The sequence below is a fragment of the Limulus polyphemus genome, unplaced genomic scaffold (assembly GCF_000517525.1).
Source record: "Limulus polyphemus unplaced genomic scaffold, Limulus_polyphemus-2.1.2 Scaffold1121, whole genome shotgun sequence".
NCBI lineage: Eukaryota > Metazoa > Arthropoda > Merostomata > Xiphosura > Limulidae > Limulus > Limulus polyphemus.
Genome location: NW_013666731.1, coordinates 1,089 through 20,333, shown reverse-complemented (window position 1 = coordinate 20,333; position 19,245 = coordinate 1,089). Strand labels below are relative to the sequence as shown.

At 31.5% G+C, this 19,245-nt stretch overlaps 1 protein-coding gene across 1 annotated transcript in view; it reads left to right on the top strand.

Moving 5' to 3' along the window:
- LOC106462221 (thymosin beta-like) overlaps positions 1-16,328 on the top strand; it is a 22,982-nt gene extending 6,654 nt beyond the window's left edge. Inside the window, exons 3-6 of the mRNA XM_022389423.1 lie at positions 7,554-7,667; positions 9,691-9,804; positions 13,298-13,411; positions 16,195-16,328. Of these exons, the coding sequence (XP_022245131.1) occupies positions 7,554-7,667; positions 9,691-9,804; positions 13,298-13,411; positions 16,195-16,328 (476 nt within the window). The remainder of the gene's footprint in view (positions 1-7,553; positions 7,668-9,690; positions 9,805-13,297; positions 13,412-16,194) is intronic.
- Positions 16,329-19,245: the final 2,917 nt, after the last annotated feature.

Below are 19,245 nucleotides of genomic sequence, written 5' to 3'. Positions count from 1 at the left end.
TTTTGTTAAGTTGAAAGATTATAAAACACTTTTTTAATTGAGAGTTTCTAAAGAATCTTTAACACTATCCGTGACGGCCTATTTTTATTTTCTCAGTGATGGGGGGGTGGGGGGGGGTCGTCACTCACTTCTCCCAATATGGTACATACTTATTTTGAGGTTAAGATTTTTATTTTGGAGCTTAATGATATCTTTTGTCCTGCTCTGTTCGATTAGACTTAACATGTGTCTGTTATTTTAGGTTTACCAGGTTAATCGTTAATTAAGTTAAATATTTTGTTAGATTAGTTTTAACAAGTGTCTATTAATGGTAGTTTGCTTGTGGTTATACTTTCGGGTTAATCAATAGTTAGGGTAAATATTTGTTTTCTTCAACACATAACATGTAGTACATATGTTTATTTCACTATACAATTTCTTAATTTTTCCATATTTAATTTTCGTCATTCTGTATAATTTATCCTTCTTACCATTAATTTCATTTAATTTATACTTCTTACCCTTAATTTCGTTTGTGTGGGCCCCTGGGGGCTGGGGTCCACCTTACCTGCTCCCACTATTGCTTGCCTTCCTCCTATGATGGCTGTACCCATCTCATTTGAAAGTGGGTACTTGCAAGCCTCTCCCTATACAGGCTTTAATTCTTCTTGCCTTATCTTACCGTCAGACAGATTTTCTTCTTGATTTTATACCCTTCAGATTTTGGTTAATGCTATCCATTTTCTCCCCTACCTAGTTTTAAGCTTTGTATTAGCTATCTACTCTTCCATAGGTAATATTTACCTTCCACTTCCTTTCTTATGTGTTCCACCCGTATTTAGGGAATTTTATGGGATACTTCCTCCTTCTTCTCTCCATATTGGGGCATTTGCCATCTTCAGTTGTTTCCCTCCACACATGGCTTCTTTGTTTTTGGGATCTTCTTGGGTGGGACACTGCTATTTGTTTCCCATCCACTGCTAATGCTAATGAAACTTAATGGCAGTTTCTTCTTCTCCACCAATCCCTGTGCATTTAGAGTCACGTGGGGTATCTGCCATGCTATATTAATTTTTTTAGTTGCTCTTTTGTTTCATTCTAAAATATTGTTATCTTCATTCATTTACCTGTTCGATGTTGTTTGGGGTTATGGATCAATTAGTACTGCCTCAATCACTTATTGGTTCTTCCCCATTTATTTTGTAGTCTTTGATCACATATGGGTAGGCTATTTCTTCATGACTGGGAATGCTCTTGGTACACGTTCTTATTTTGCATTATCGGGTCACTATCTTAGGTTATTTTCACCACGTGCTTCAGTCCCAATTTCATGTCTTGCCTTTTGGACTTGTTTTGGTTCCATGTGTCTTTTGTGGGGTGGTCTGCATTTTACCTGACTTCCACATTTTGGAGTATTTTATCTATACCATTCATTGGATGTCTAGCTTCGGTTAACTCCTTCTTAAAGGGGGTAGTCTTAACTTACTCATATACCCCCTTCCACTGTCAGTTCGGTTAGTTGGATTTTCCAGTTGGATATGTTTTTCCTGTTCCATACTTCACATTCTAGTCTCCTTCTACTCCTCAAATGGGGTTTTCTGTTATCCAAGCCATTAATTTGATTTTCCTCTTAATTTTCATCCTTTCCTCTTCATCTCTTTATGTTGTTAGTTGATCATATCCCCTACAACGTCAGGTTTACCATTTCCTCCTTCTCTTCTGGATTATTTCTCTTCACTGATGTTCATCTCCAGAAGTGGGGGATGTGGTTTGATCAGTAGGAGGCTTCAGCACAATGGTCTACAGTCATAATGTCTTATCTCCTTCACACCTTGGCACTTTCGCCAGTCCAATGTGCTTTTGTTCACTCTCTTCCTCTTGTCCAGTTTTGATTACTCTTGTTTCATTTCGACCATTTGACAATGGTGGCTTCTGTCACTCACCCAGGAGACACTCATTTATGTTCCCTTTGTGGTAGACAGCTGATCTCCCTTTTTAAACCCACACACTTGACATAAGTCTCCTGGAGGGTCGTGTTCCAGGTGCTTTTGTTCTTGTTCCTGATTAACTTTCCAGTTCCATCACACTTTCTCTCAAGGAGTGACCTCTCAATCCTCCAAAATTTTTGGTAGGTCAACCTCCTGTGGAGGACTTCTCCACGTGACATTTTTTAATCTTTTATCAATTCCCAGGTAGTTACCTCTTTTGTTTTTGGCCTCAAATTCATCATCCACTTGTCCTGACTGTCGATACATTCTGACAGAATTACATCCAGTTCATAACGTTAGTTTTTTCTCATTCCATCAGTCTTCTTCACAAAATTTGTTCATCGTGTCACTCCAATTCAGGTCTTTCTGATTGATCTTTCCTAGTCAGCACAGATCTGATTTTCTTGGCTGTTTCAGCTTGATTTGTTTTCTTTGTTCTGATTCGATTTTATTAATCTACATTTTCATGGCTCGTGATATATTCCTTTCGACTTTTTCGTTACTTACCATCTTCCACATTTCTTCTCACTCGGATCCAGATAACCTTTTCTGTTCAGTATGTGCTATGGGTTGCTTCATTGTTTCTAAGGCTTCTTTCCAGTGAATTAATTTCCCACGGTTTTCTTCTCCTACTCCTCTTCTTTGTCTATGATTTTTTTTCCCATCCTCCATGACCCATACAGTTTGGATTGGGATTCGATTGGCCTTTTATTCCTTGTATCCTTATTTCCATCATCAATTCCTGGTGTCTTTACTTTGATCATGCACCTTCCCTTTTCCCTGCATATCAACCCTGTCGTTTGTTGGAGTTACTTCATCTGTCGAGCACTGCGACTACACCTCATATGTTCATATTCCACTTTCTGCTTTGGGTAGCTGTTGCCATTCTTCACTCTTTCATCAGACTGTGATTGTGTAAGTTACCTTTTAGTATATATATAGATAATATACCTCTTGTTTTCAGGGGCATGTTCTTCTTTTTCTTTATGGATCCTGCTCTGTGGCGAGTAGTGCCTGTCCAAGTATACTTAAACTAGTAAAAGCCTCACTGTAAGGCCATGTTGACTGTTACATATTACAATTTTTAATAGCCTAACACTGAGTTAAATTGTAATTTAGATTTAGTAGTTAACCGAATGCTGATATGTATCCAATTTATAATATTTGTCAACAAGATTGATATACAGTTTTCTTTGTTTTATACAAATATGTTTTAATATACAAACAGTAATACAATTTACAATAACAGTTATTTCAAACATCTACGACAAACAATGATTTATATTAAAAAAACGCACAAACTTACAAGCAATACAGTCTTCTTTCTAGCCTGGAACTTCCTTGATATCTTATCGAGGGTTCACGATGAGCGAGTTAATTTCGAGTTGACGTAGGTACAATTAACTAAATAGGGAGCTATCTAGCTCTGTAGTTCTCGCTGATCACATGCCAAGTACAGGTCGAGTTTCTTTTACCGCTGAAGTTATATAACATCTTCGTAAAAGTACTAATGTCCAATATGAATCCACTGAAGTTAAATGGCTTATAATGTTAGAAATTTATAAATGTTTCTGGTCAAATATCTGAAGTGTCCCAATTAGTAAGCATTGTAACAATCACAGTTATAGCTTCCCAAGTTTATAGCACACCAACTATAGCGAATCAATAAGAGATACTGGGTCACAAAGGAGGTACTTGCAGATTACTACAGTTCTTCCCCTTCTACTATCCCTTGATGTTCTTATTATTCCAAGGATGTTACTGCACTTGGGGCAGTTCCTGTCATTTTAAATTTGAGTAAGATGTTTTACATTACACAGACATCTTTTTGATACTGGATGTTGTGTTCCTGGATCTTTCAAACACTTTCTCACATAAGTTGGAGGATATGATATTCCCTTTGGTCTCATGAACTTGAGGTGAAGACAGTATGATTCTCTTTCCTACCCCCACCAGATGGCTGAGTTTGGATTGTAGTTGACTTGCTGCTGGTATGATCCTCTTTCCTACCCCCACATAGATGTTGGTTCTTGGTGGCTGTGTTTTGGATTGTAGTTGACTTACCGATGGTATGATCCTCATCCTACCCTTACTTGGATGTTGGTTCCCAGTGGCCTGGGTTTTGGATGTAGTTGACTTACTGTGTACGGTCCATGGTGCCCTAGCCACTCTACACTTAGGGGCACATTCTTTAATCTTACCCACTTTTATGTTTTCCAAGCTTGAGTTTCCTAACTTTAATATATAATGTATGGTTTGTATCACTATCCTGCCATAGTTCTTTCCCATTTGGATGTGCTCCTCTGATTTTCCACCTATATATATACAACATATTTCCACAATGGGCGAAGAGTATACCTCGTTTAGAAGTGGTGTGGTCTCTCACTTATGATATTTGACTCCGAAGATCTCATTTTGTGGATTGTCCTTTGGACGCTTTCGAAGGATGCTTTTTTCTTTTCTTCGCACCAGTCCCTCCACCTATCCAATGTGGAATTCTAGCTATTTTTGTGATAGGAGGTAATGTATGTATCGGAAGTTATAATTTTCCTATGCTGGAAATATAGTTCTGATAGATACTAACCTTCTTTTATACTTCCCGCCCTTCCTTTCCATTGAAAACTGGTACTTCCATTTTCTGCAAACATTCAATGTAATAGTTTGGTAGAATTGACTAGAGACTATGCGTCAAGAGAGTATGTCACACTCATATTGGTGGAGGGTTGTCCCATGATGATTTGCATGCGAGACATGCAATGTAATTAGTCATTCCATATGGGCAAGAGTTTCAAGGTTTGTGGCATGTGCAAATTCTTTTTTGAATATATAGAGGGCAGCACTGAACCAGAATAGCTATTTATGAGAGAGAAGGCAAGTACCTATCAGAAATACATTTTCAGTTAGGAAAACTATAACTTTTGATACAGGGATGTGTTCTTGTTGTTACAATTTTATCTTAAAGTCTGCCCCAGTCTAATGCTTTGATAATATTAGATAGAAAAGAAACTTCATACTTTCTTATTAAACTTCTTAGGTTTAGGTAGACTGCAATGATGGAAATGATCAAATGGCCAATTTTCATCACATTTAGTAAATTTTGTTGGAAGCAAGCTGTTCTTATATTTTATCTTAGGAATGTAGTTTTATTCAAGTATTTCATACGAAAAGCTATTTAAAAACATCATAAAATCTCACAGTTTGATTTTGTTCAGTCCGCTATTACTCAATTCCTGGTTGGTATTTTGATCTTTCATATTTATCTATGATCTATATTCTATAAGTATATTAGAAATAAGTGTTTCCTTGCATGATAATTATTATATGCATGGCTGAATAATCTTCATTCAGAATGATTTATATTCTATAATTGTTTTTTTTTTCTTCTATTTTATATGGAGAAGATAGTGTAATGTTTTTGCAGTCTTATAAAATTTGAATTAGTTAAAGAAAGTGCTCTTAGTCTTACATTTAAACCTAACTTCAACAATATGCCTCTTATTTAACATGTAAGCATCTTAATATTACTATTAGTAACAACTAAGTAGAACAAAGGCCAGCTTAACTTATGTATCTGAACATATCTATTACAGGCTTCAAAGCTTGTGACCTCTGGCATATTGCCAGAATAGATAAGTCCTACATTCAAGATCTCCACAAAAACTTGCTACTTGTTCCTGCTATAATGTACTAAGTGTAAAACACATTGTTTTGTTACTCAGACATGTCTGGAATTTTAATATGTTTCTAAAATCAAGGTTTTTTGTTGTTGTTTTTGTCACTTTACATATTTAAACAGTTACTTAAAAATAAGGGTGTGCAGATATTTAGCTGGATGGAATGAAACTGTCTGCTTACCATCTAAAAGCCAAGACACCCAAATAATGTTTCCTATATCTTTGATCATCAAAAAATACTATAACAACAAGCTAGTTACTTCAAACAGTAAGGAGAGATCACAACCTTTACTTTGACCAGAAATGTTGACCACATGTATTTTCAAAACAGTATATTTATACAGTTTGACCACAAATTTCTTTTCCCAATAAAGGTTTTACTCAGAGTTAGAAGCATACAGAAGAATAATTTTACTCTGACAATGTTGTTAATTTGTAGTCACATCCTCACTTATTTAGTTTTTTACTGTTATTCACAAAAATGTATGTTACAAATGTAATTTTCAAATATGGCTTAAGAAAAAGATGCAAGTCAGACCCTGCATGTTCAGAGTGTTGAACCATTCATGTATTTTGTGATTTATTTGGATACTTTTATGTTAATTACCTTATATTTAGCCTGTATCCAGCAAAACTTCATACAATTACATATTAATTTGTACATATGATTTAATTATTGTGTTAGTTAATCTTTCATGTGTGTTGCTTTACTGTTTTTTTAGTTAGAATATACCTAATTTTTTTACTAGTTTTCAGGTTTATTTGACCAATTTTGTGGTCTATGTGCTTAAACATGTTTTGATGTACTGGTATATGTACTTTTAATTGCACATACACATATTATTGGAGAATTATTGTTATGTGTATTTTAAACATTTATGGAATATTGTAATTCCATTATATTAACAGCAAAGAAAAGTTGTTTAAGAGATATCCTGATTAGATGTAATTTTTGTGGTGAGATTGCACCAAATTAATCTAGCATTAATGTAATACTAATAACTATTACTGAGTGTATGTTCTCTCAGTACAGATTTTAAACAATTAAAATTAAGAATTGCTCAATGGATACCTTGTGAGTTTATTTATTATGTTGAGAGACTTAATGAGTGTAAAGTTTTTTTTTTATTATTGAGGGGTTATTGTATACTGGAGTAGTGTGTTTTCTGTTTTTCTTATTATTATTTGACCTACTTTATTAAAAATGAAAAAGTTAATCAGTTTAAACTGTCACTGCTACACTGCTCCCCATATGAAATTTCAACTGATTTTTAAAAGAAATAAGGAATTTGAAGACAAGACCAGGTTCACATTTATGAAGTAATTTAAAAATAAAGTGTGAGACTAATTTAAATAAGCCAATTCGTGTAAGGGTGGAAGTGACAAACATGGATGCCATTACCTAAAAGTGACAAATGTGGCATGAATTATTGTCCTTAGAATACTAGTTTAATTCTTAATAACAATAACAATAAAGTTCTTTTTTTCATTATCTGTAAAATAAAAGTGTTTGAGTCCATGTACTTTTATGAAAGTTGAATTTTTCTTTTTTCGTCATAATTTCAAACAGTGTGAGATGCGTTTAATTGTTCTGATTGCATGCTTGTTTTTTGTGATAACTGGAATATTTAGATTTATTTTCCATGCTTAAAGTTTGTGGATCAATGTTATGTTTTTAAATCTAATTAACAGTTGAAAAATTAAGAATAGTGAGTCTTCCTTCCTACTTCATTTTATACACTTGTTATCACTAGTTGTAACTAAAATGTTTTTTTTTTATTGCATTCTAAATATGTTGCATGTGTGATGTTTAGGTGGTATTTTATGTTGATTTTCTGTGTTTTATGATTTGTTGTTCATTAAGTTTTTACATGCTTCTATTTTGTCTGCATGAATTAATGCATGAATAAAGATGTTGAGAAGGAGAAAGTCCACAACTCTCTGCTGCAAAATGTTGAGGGATTTCAACGTTCTACACTTCAGCATACTCAGCCTCAAGTGCGAGTCCGTCTTCCCAGTGCTGAAGGTACCACATTTGCATTAATGATCCTTACTTCTAAAGAACGTTTACATATACCATTTTAAAAGTCAGAATTACAAAATGATATTAGAATAACTTAATAGTAATATTTCTTGAATTCTAATATTAATTATTTGGATTTCATTTAATTATCTGGTTAATATTTCTACTAGTTGTGGTAGGTTGTTTTTTCTGCAGTGCAATTCTCTAAACAACCATGGTGTTTTAAGTACTTTCTTTTAAGTAGTTATTGAGTTGTATCAAATTAATTTTACATGAAAATCAATAGTAATATAACAATAATTGGAGATTGATCATTAATAAGTAGCTAAAAATTAAATAACTTTTTTTTTGTAAAATATATCTGGTGAGTTGCTTCCAGTATCAGTGTTCTTCATGAACTGCACTTATGTATTAGTCCTTTTGTAGTCAAATGGCATTTAAGCTGTGAGTCTTGGACCTTAACTTTTCAGCTTCATGATGATGGTAGAACCAATGCTTGTATATGATGAAATTTAGTTGAAGGTATCATTGCTTTGCAACACAAGACAAATGGATGGCTATACAAGCTTTATATATTTCTAAATCTATGGTGTAATGTTTATTTAGTTTGCTTTTTATTATATACAAGCTGAATATACCAGTTTAGTTAGTAGCAGACTGTAGTGTCATTGACAGTAAACTAATCATATTATAATACTCAACATCTATAAAAGAGACCATATATTTAAAATTTAAAAAATGTGAGATAAAAGACATTTATTTTTATAAACTGTAATTGTAAATTTTGCCAAATCTTCCTTTGCTTTTTAATTATGTATGGAATGTGCAAATCCTTCAAGTGTTATGTTGCATATATCTTAGTTATCAAATGTAATCTTCTTGCTGTTTATCCTATGATTACTGTAATTTTAAAACTACACAATTATATATCAAGTTTTTAATAGTAGAAGTTTGTTAAGTTTAAACCTTATATCATTTTATGGCCTAAAAACTGATCAAGAACTAAGAATGAATCATTGTTACTATACTAATTTTTCACATTAACTTTGAAAGCTCTGGATATAAAAGTTTTTCTTTGTTTTAATAAAGAAAAATATTCAAAGGTTTGAACTACAATTTTGAACTACAATTCAATACATATACATTGTTCAAACAAATAAAAAAACTAGCTTGAAATAGTTAGTCTAAGTCCTTGAAAAGTTTACTTTTCATTATTTTATAAAAAAATATCTATTCATTTCTAATTTCAGTATAACAACAATAAAGGTAATTTGAATTTTTCTGAAAAGAAGAACTTAAACTGTTATATAAGTTTTCAATTTAAATGTGCAAAGTTGGCATTACATTACAAAAAAATAGCATTTTAAAGAATCTTTTGTCCTTATCGTCCAGCCCAAATGATGAATTGTGGTATTGAATGAAAAACCACTTGATCAGTGACTTGTGGGAGACAATAGATAGATCTGAAATGTTATTTTACACACCTATTATTTTGAATCTACAATGAACAAATTAAAAGATATGTGAAGGAAAATAAAACATATGCAATTAAGATGATTTTTCTATCACTAATTTTAAGCCTTTGAAGTATATGTTTTGATTTTGAAAACTATTGGGCCATTATTATTTTTTTCTTTTTCCCCAAGAAGTATGTAAGATGCTCATCTATTTCATTTTATTAACTTTTTTCAGTAGTCTTAATTTTTGAGGATAGAATATTGGTTATTAAACAAGGCCATTTTAATTTTTGTTAGCATTTTAAATAATACATCTAAAAGGACAAAAACTGTGAAGAATGTTTTCCAACAGTTTGATTATTTTTATCTAAAAAATAATAATTCTTAACTTCATTAAAAGCTATGAATAATGGTACTAATGAAGTACACATATTTTGCCTTAATATAAAAAAAGAGGCTCTGAAAGTATTTTAGTATAATTATGCATATTATTACAATTTCTGTTTGTGTTATTATGAATACAATATTTGCTTAATTAATAACTAAACTTACGATATACACAATCTAAGATGTAGCTCAGGAAAAAGTTCAGCAGAACATCATGTATGGAGTGAGGAACTTCAAGCGCAACTCATTAAAACACACATCCACAGAAGAGAAAATTGTTCTCCCAAACAAAAGTGGTGAGAGGTTACCCTAACTGGTTACAATACTTTGGTGATGGGGTTGACATAGCTTGTGGTTTGGTGGTGGATTTTTTATATATACATATACATGCACACAGTAATGCCCCAGTTAGCACTTGGGAAGGGTTCCTGAGAACGGAGCTCTAAATGAATCAACTCTAAACAGGGTCATTTTAACATTGCATATATGGAAATATGTAACTGAAGGCATTGTTTCTTACCTGTGAAAGATGTACAAGTGCTTTATTTAGGTACTGGTAAATTTAACATAAATTACTCGCTATAATATCATCATCACTGGGAAAAAGCAAATTTTTATTAGCCTTAAATCTTGTTTGGTTACAGAGCCATCCTGCCATGCCCTCCTGTCACATCCTCTCTTTCAGGACTTGTCAATACATGTAGTTCTCTCTTATGTTTACGACTATATTAGTTATAACCAATAGACAGGAAAGCTTTTCATCTATAACATGACGTATTACATTCATTTCTGAACAGAGATTTGTAGATTGCTTTTTAAGAAAATGTTTTTTTTCCCATGAGAAATGATATAGATGACATTTTAATGGTTCATATTGCATCGCTAGAAATGTCACAAAAATTGTGATAGTTACGGGACATTGTCTGCTTTTTGCATGATACTATTCTATGTTCTTTGTTGCATTATTTTATTAAACAAAAATTATTTAGTGCATTACTACCATTACTATGAAAAAGTAGTTTTCAGAGAGTTATGGATTTTCATAATTTTTTTTTTTCTCTTGTGAAAAAAAAAAACTGTCAAGGAGACGAGCTCTATAATGAATCAGCTTAAAGCAGGGTGGTGCTAAGCAGGGTCTTACTGTATGTGTGTGTATATGAGAAATGCTGTGAATATTTTTAAAAAGTGTTTCACAATATATATAGAAATAGCTTTGTCATAATGATTGAATTATGGTCTAATATTTAGCTTACAGTTAACTGTGTTGAAATTCCAATTCTAAGAACAATTTTGGAACCAATTGACTTAGAGATGACCCAAGTCAATTATCAATTCATCCTTACTAAAAAGTTAATAATATTAATAGTTTCATTTGAGCTTTAAAACATCTTAGGCTTTTTTCTAGTCTCATTTTTTGAATAAAAAATACTCAAAATATCAAGAAAAGACAAGGATCATACTAGTTAGTTGCCACATTGACAGGTCACAAAATTAATTATAAGCTTACGTGCATACAGTGTAACATCTGTGACAGATACCATTCTCAAAAAGTTTTGTCATTCTATCTTTTATACCTTGTTGATGAAATAAAATTTGCAAGGATGTTTTTGATGTAATATTGAAACAAATATGACAGTAACTTCTAAGGAAGTGGATGATGGCAATGATCATCTTTCCACTGCTCATAAGCATTAAACTGAAATCGAAGAGTAGCTAGTAGGTAAGTTTCTCATTTTTAAAGAATACAAACATTACTTTCAAAGTGCTTGGTTCTCATGAAATAGTGTGAAAGTGCACTTATTTATTCAATTTACTGTGAATCAGATTATCAGATCATTGGAAAACTTGAAAGGAAGAATGTAAATTTGTATGTTCTATAACTTAAGTATAGTATTTATTGTATAATGAACTGGAATTTTGTTTTATCAAATATTTTTAATAAAGTGAATGCAGTTTAAAGTATTATTCCACAATGTAAGACCATTTAATCATCTTAGATCTAGCATTTTAACCAAGTAAACTTTAGGCTGATATTTACACATTAACCCTCAATAATAATGCAATAAATTGTGAAGAAGACAAAAATATGAAACCCTATACATATATCCCTAACACTTTTGAAAGGTGGACTTTTCTTTACCAGGGACAAACTCTGTATTCTGAAAGTGCTCAGGCTACAAGGTTCCATATTTGTCTTTAACTATGAATATCCGTGTTGTAAGATTGTAGATAATACACAAAATATTAAAAATTGTTGGACATTTTTAAGCAGTTGATAATATTTTTTTATTTTGATAAACATCAAATTTATTTATTGCACAAGATTTTTTTTTTCTTTTTGAGATCATGTAGATATCTAAAATAGTAATATTTTTATATTAGTATTTAAAACTGTTACTATTATTATTATTTATTTTATATTAGGACACATTTTCTTAGATGGACATGTAATTACTCAGTGGTGTGTATTTGTTCAGATTAATATTTGTAATTGGCCAACTGGACTAGAGGAGTTTAACCTAGCCAAAGTGCATGCAAATTCTTCTCCCTCCAATTATATGGAGATAAATTTTCTTGGATAAGTGCACTGTATGCATTGTAAGTACAGTTATTGAGACAAAGACACCTGAATGAAGATGCAAATAAAACAGTAGATAAAACAATGCTGAGTCATGCAAATAAACATATGAATTAATACCTGTTTGTGAATTCTTTGTTAAACAACTTTTTGAATGCACTGAATGTGCAAAGCTTTTGAAAAAATGGATAGGTATGCAGAATAAGGTATATAAATATACATAAAAATGTAACATATTTACAGTTACTGGGGTAACTGGATATATATATATGTAATGCATGCTACTGTTGACAGAACTCTTTAAAGAGCTCATTTCACCATTTTATTTTTTCCTGCATTGATTGATGAACTATATTTTCAAATATTAATTAAGAGTAATTTCCTTATCTGTTCTTTTATGAATGTCATGATAAATGATATTAGTAATACATATTGCTTTGGTGTATTTTTAATTTCTTAGCAAACCCATAAATGTCACTGCTGTTTACAGATTGAAACTTTTAACATCATGCATCATTTCTACTTCATGAAGATATTTGAACATGTTCACAGACAAATAGTTAAACATTAATGTTTGTTTTAAAACATTCATAGTAAAAAGTTTATTACTGTTATCTTGTGTCAAGCATAAGCCCTTTGATAGGCATAGTTTATTTTGTTGGGATGTAGGAAAAGAATATCCTGCCCAACCCACAAGGTACAGGTTTGAGAAATTTACTATTTGATATTTGTGAGGTCTGTCTTTGGTTGTTTAGTAAAAAAGTCATTATTTTTTCCTTGTTTTCAATAAAAATTAAAAAAAAATCCAAAAAATTATTTATATTAGGCACCATTCTTCTTTATTTAATATTGACAGTTATTCAGACTTTTATTAAGTTCAAATTATTTAAGAACATATTTGTGTTTTGTTTTTTTTTACCTATATGCTTAAGTTAATTATATTTCAAGTGGCAATGTTTCAAAGAAAAAGTAATTTGTTATAAGTTGAGATCTTTCTGAGTAATATAAAGAAATGAACAGTAATTATAAATTATACGGAACAACAACATAAATACCAAAAATGAGTAACTAGTACATCAGAAGAACCTTAATTATATAACACTTCCTATATAGATGAAGTTCAGTAATAACTAAACAGGCTGAAAAGACGTATTCAAAACATGGCTTCCATATTATATAATCAAACAAAATGTATTCCCTTAAAAATATAGATTTAAAACAAGAAAGAGTACACCATAACCTGGTGACTGGTGTGGAGAAGTTTGATAAATCAAGTCTTCATCATGCCAAGACAACAGAGAAAACTTTTTTACCAAATTCAGAAGGTAGAGTGACACAGTTAGGGCTGTGTTTCTTGTCAGCTGCTTGTTGCTTGAACCTTGGTCTTCTGTCTTATCAAAATTGATGTTTGTACTCTGTATCTTTACTCCTTCAAAACATTTTGTTGATGTTTGAGGCTTGAATAGTGCAGTATGTAACTGGTTTGTATCAAACCTGATTTTAACCGAGGCTGTGAAAGAAAGACAAAGTATTTGATGGTAAATATTGAACAACTTGCAGGCATTTAAATTATTTCAGTGAAATAAGATAACTTATATTTCTTGCAAACTGATCGTTCACATATTAGTGAGCCAAGTATGTCTAATTTCTATAAAATACATGAGTTTAAGTATTATAACTTATATTGATAGAATTCAGAAATCTTGAAAAAATGTTAAGTTGATTTATCAGCAAATATATTTCCTATTGTTGTTGTTTTTTACTGATGTGTTTTTGATCTCTATCTGATAGAACAGGAATACAAGTTTTCATCTTGATTTGTTACAAATATTTTTGGGGGAAGAAAATAATGAATAAATAAACTTGGTTGATCTACAGTAGCAGAAAAAGTTGCAGAAGAATGATAAATTAAAACAATGTGCCCACGTAGAATAACTTTCTGGAAATCTTTAATGTCCTCTGAATATTTGTGTCTATTTTGTGTACGTGTATGTATAAAACTTTTGTTTTTACCTGAGAAAATAATTTTCTACTGCTTTGTGTTTTGCTATCTCTATAAGATTTATTTGTTTGTTTTTTAAGAATACAGCTGGTATTAAACCCTGATTTTTAGTACTGTTGAATCTGTGTAAGAATTTGAAGTTACTCATTGTGTGTCAGGGTTAACAATGTAAAATATGTTTATATATCTTTTTTAAGTTCATGTATAATGTTTTTTATGTGAATATTCCTAATATCAAGCTTTGAGTAGACTTTTATGATAAACTCTGTTTATTAGCATTTAACAACAAATTAATGTTATATTTTTCAGGTTTTTTAAATTTTCTGAATTCAGCATATTGTTCTTCAAAGTATAGTATTACTTGATCTCTGGTGTTGATAATTAAAAGAATTTTAAGCTTCATAATTGTATTTTGTTTTTGGACCTTAGTGTATAAAAATCAATTACCCTGGGCTTGCTTTCATTTTGGAAGCTATAATACAATGTCATATTACTTGTCAGTTAAACAGAAAGTGTTATTATTGAAAAGGTGGGAAAAAGATGATGCCTGATAATTATAAAACAAGCTACTTTTCAGAACCTGAGAAGTAATGAGTTATTGTTTTAGAATGAAATTGGCTTCACTTACTTGATTAGAAAGAAATTTGTATAGATACCAGCTTTTCGGAAAAACAATTTGTAAGCTAACCACATTCATCTGAACAATATTTCTATTATTAGATGGATATTGTAATCTGATTAAAAATACTTAATGCTATAAATCACAACACAGTGAAACCTGGTTAGAATACACAATTATCAGTTGGATAGGGGTTTCATTGTTAATGATATTTCCATGTGTAATTCCAATAACATCTCCTGAGGTCTGGCTTCTTTAGGAGATTTGGGTTAGTTCTATTTCCATATGCTAATCTACCAGTGCAAAGTAATCTTCATAATTCTGAAAATTAATCCAAAATTTGTTCACAGTTATTTTTGTATTAGATTTATGATATATATTATGAATAAAAAAAGGTGTAGTAAAACTTAGCTCTAAAGAAAGATGAGTAAAAATTATCGATGAATGTGAAATGAATTGAAGGTAACTCATTTGCTCTTGTTATGAACTGTGTAAGATGATTCCAACTAGTCATGAGCTTAATTGTTGAACCTAAACATTCAAAAATATTTGTTCTCTGTAATTTTAAGATGGCGATGTTTAAATCATCATTTGATGGGTTGGCAAAGCAGAGGATCATTTTTAACCCACAACTACATCTTTATATTTGAGATGTAAGAATACATGTAAAGCCAGTGTGTCTCAAGGCAAACAATAACAAGTACTGTGTGGCAGAATATGCTTCCCTTGATATACTGATTTCCAGCTGCATTTAAAGTTATCAAACACTCTACATCCAAAATAACTAGTAAATAAGTTATAGAAAATATTTTTTTTTTATGTAACTGCTTTATTTCAGCCAAATGTCTAGTCATAAGCATAACTATCATGTTTGTAAAATTAATGGCTATAAGTAAATTCTCTAAAAGGAAGAAATATATATATATATGTGTAAAAGAAACTATTCTTGACACACTTGAAGAACTGTTTATTAATTATTTTTTTTTAGAAATGAATAAAGAAGTAGCTAGTATTACATAACTGTCCTGTATGTTTTTAAATTCGCATTTTATCAGTTCTTTTGAGTAATGTTGTTATTTCTCTCAAGTCTTATGAAGTCAAAACTTTTATGCATTTTTATTCTTCTGGTTTTTTGGTAACTAAAGCAATAGTGAATTAATCAAATAATGAACTTTCAACCCAGAATGATTATTCACTTGATGAGTAGTTGGTGATAATTACACATTCCTCTTTAAAAAAAAAAGATGTTGAAACAACAACCTAATTATCAGCAACACATTATGTGTTTTTGAAAAATTAGTATGAGTTGAAACTAAAGCATATTCTGTAGATAAAAAAAAAATGCCACATTTAGTATTAGGTAGGCAAGGTATGAGAAGCAAAGAAAAGACTAAGTATGTACAGTTGACAGTTTATGTATATACCATGGTATATATCACATTAAGTTTATCCAACATTTGTTTAATGTTTTCTCTGTACTAACCTAGATGTAAAACAAGAGAAAGTACACCAGAGCCTGGTAACCGGTGTGGAGAAATTTGATAAATCAACTCTTCAGCATGCTGAGACTGCAGAAAAAATTGTTTTACCTAAGCCACAAGGTATAGTTACACAGCTATGATTTTGTTGATCAGTTGGCATGTTGTTGTATAGTCCAGTGTTGCTTCAAGTTGTCTGTGAGTGATTTCAAGCAGCAGTTAAATTAGTGAGATTTCAGAAAGGCTAATTAAATCCTGAAAGTCATTAATACTTGAATTTTGATGGTTTTTGTGTATGTTAGCAATTATATAACAGGGATAAGATTTTTAGTACAAGTAAATTGTTGGTAAAGATGTGTGTTTGGATGCCACTTTGTCTGGTACACATACTGGTTTGAAACCTATTAATATTTGCTTAGAGAAACTATGCACTTGAAAAGTACCACTGATAAGAAAAGGTATAGGTTCTGTCTGTATTTTGTTCGATTATTGTATGAAATGCTTGTTATAAACTAGAATGCGATTTATCATTGGTAATGACTAACAAATCAAGTTATTATTATTATTACATGTATATTTTATATGCTACATTCTGATTTGTTTGTTGTACAAAAATGTTTTTAATTCTTCTCCTACCTTGTCAACTGATGTGTGTGTGTGTGTGTGTGTTTAAAACATACAATTCTGTAATTAGCAGATATATGTATGTAAAATTATTATCTATTTAATTACAAAGGATATGTTACTGAAAATGCTGTTGTTTGGTTGTTAGATGTATAGGTTTCAGTCATGTACTGTCTGATTAGTAAACATATGAACTAGATTTCTGCGACTGTTTTCCTAGCAATGATATGGGTTTGATTTCAACTACTTTCTGATAAGTAAAGATGTAAGGCCTAATTCTGCTGTTGTTTGGTTAGCAGGATTGTGGGTTTGAATCCCACATCCTGTCTGATTAACAGTGATATGGTTTCCAGCTCTTCTACTCTCTTATTTAGCAAGCACATGCATATGTCTTAATTGTACAACTTTCTACAAAGCAAAAATTTGGATTTGAAATCTTCTAATGTTTGCATATCAAAATATGATTTAAATAATAATACTATATGATTCATGGAATATTCAATTAAATTCTTCATCTGCCTGGGTAATTGGAAGTATAAGTTTTTAAATAGTACTACCATTTAATCAACAAGAACATTTGTTTCAAATTTAAGACTGTCCGCTTATGATATGGTTTGAATCTTTCTTCAATTGTCTAGCTAGTTGAAATTCATTGAAGCCATACTGTTGTCTGATTAGCAAGTGTAGATTTGATTTTGCTGCAATGGTATGTGTTTATATCCATTTTAAGCACCATTTTCACACACACACACACACAAGGCATGATCATATGGATAAGAATACAAGGCATGATGATGTATTTTGACAATAGTCTTGCAGCATAGTCTCCATTGCAAAAGGCTCTGTCATAAGGTTATCATGTTTAAGCACAACTTACTTCCTTAAGCTTTTCATTTTCCACCTAGTGTATACAAGGATAACAGTTTCCTTGTATTCATTTCAACAGTCCAGTCATTACAGAAATCCATAGGCACTGCATGCATTAACATGACTGGTATGTCACATGGATTAGCATGAAAACTCTTGTCTTTCTCTAGTTGCTTGGAATATTCAATGGTCGAACTAATGTGTCATGAAAGCACTTTGTATACATGAGATTTTTCACTTTTCCAGATGAAACTCCTTCTTGATTATGTATAGTACTGTTGTCTGGGGTATGTGGACAGCTATTACTACTGGCCTTTGTATTCATGGGTTCTTTCCTGTTACAAAATGCAACACTTACCACAGCTGGGGTAAGTTGTTGCGGGTCTCTTTCTTGATGGTCCTGGTGTCCTAAGTTGATCCATATTCCTTTCTGATCTAAGTGTATGCATATTTTATATTGGAAAGAGCTGTTGTATATCTTTTCCTAAAGCAGTCATTTTTTTAGGATCATACTACCTATAATTGTCAAACAATGTCAAAATGTAGTTATGAAATGTCATTCCACCACAAAATTATATTTGTTGTGGTTGTCATGTGACTTGCTGACTGGCATATGCACAATCATTTTTAACATAACATACTCAACCCTGTAATCTTGAAAGTGAGTTAACTTTCTTAATGGATTAAGAAATTGAATTCTTATGATCTTTATATACGTCTCTTACATATCATTTTTATGATTTGTTTGTAGTACAGTAATAATGTTTTATAAATTCTGACAAGTATTTCATTAATTGTTTGTTTAACTAAATCATGATAATTTGGGCCCGGCATGGCCAGGTGGATAAGGCGCTCGACTCAAAATCTGAGGGTTGCGGGTTCGAATCCGCATACCACCAAACATGCTCGCCCTTTCAGCCATGGGGGCGTTATAATGTGACGGTCAATCCCACTATTCGTTGGTAAAAGAGTAGCCCAAGAGTTGGCGGTGGGTGGTGATGACTAGCTGCCTTCCCTCTAGTCTTACACTGCTAAATTAGGGACAGCTAGCGCAGATAGATAACCCTGTAGCTTTGCGCGAAATTCAAAAAAACAAAAACAAAACAAACATGATAATTTGTCTTGCATCTTGCTTGCACATTTTATTCTGAAAAAAGATAAACATAGGTAGAAATTTTTATTGCTTGTGCATTTACAAAAGACTAGTAGAAATGTGCTTATTATTCAAAGTAACTGCCAAATATAGCAAATAAAATTAGACGGAGAGAAACAATTTTCATTTTTCATGAACTGTTTAAGCTTACTACATACATGCTTCAACACTTAGCACACTCATGAATTTGTGCCATAATTTTTTTTTTGCCTTTAGTATGTTTCAAAGCCATTATTATATAGATTTTCAGAGCTTTAACAAAGGGACATTTTGGGCAATTTAGTTATTATAGAGATTTTCACAACTTTAATGGAGGGACATTTTTGGGCCCTTAGTTATTTAGTGTATTTATTGATTTATTTTAATGTCAAATATAAAGATCTAGTAGTGTTTTAAGACAAGATATTGTTGCGTAT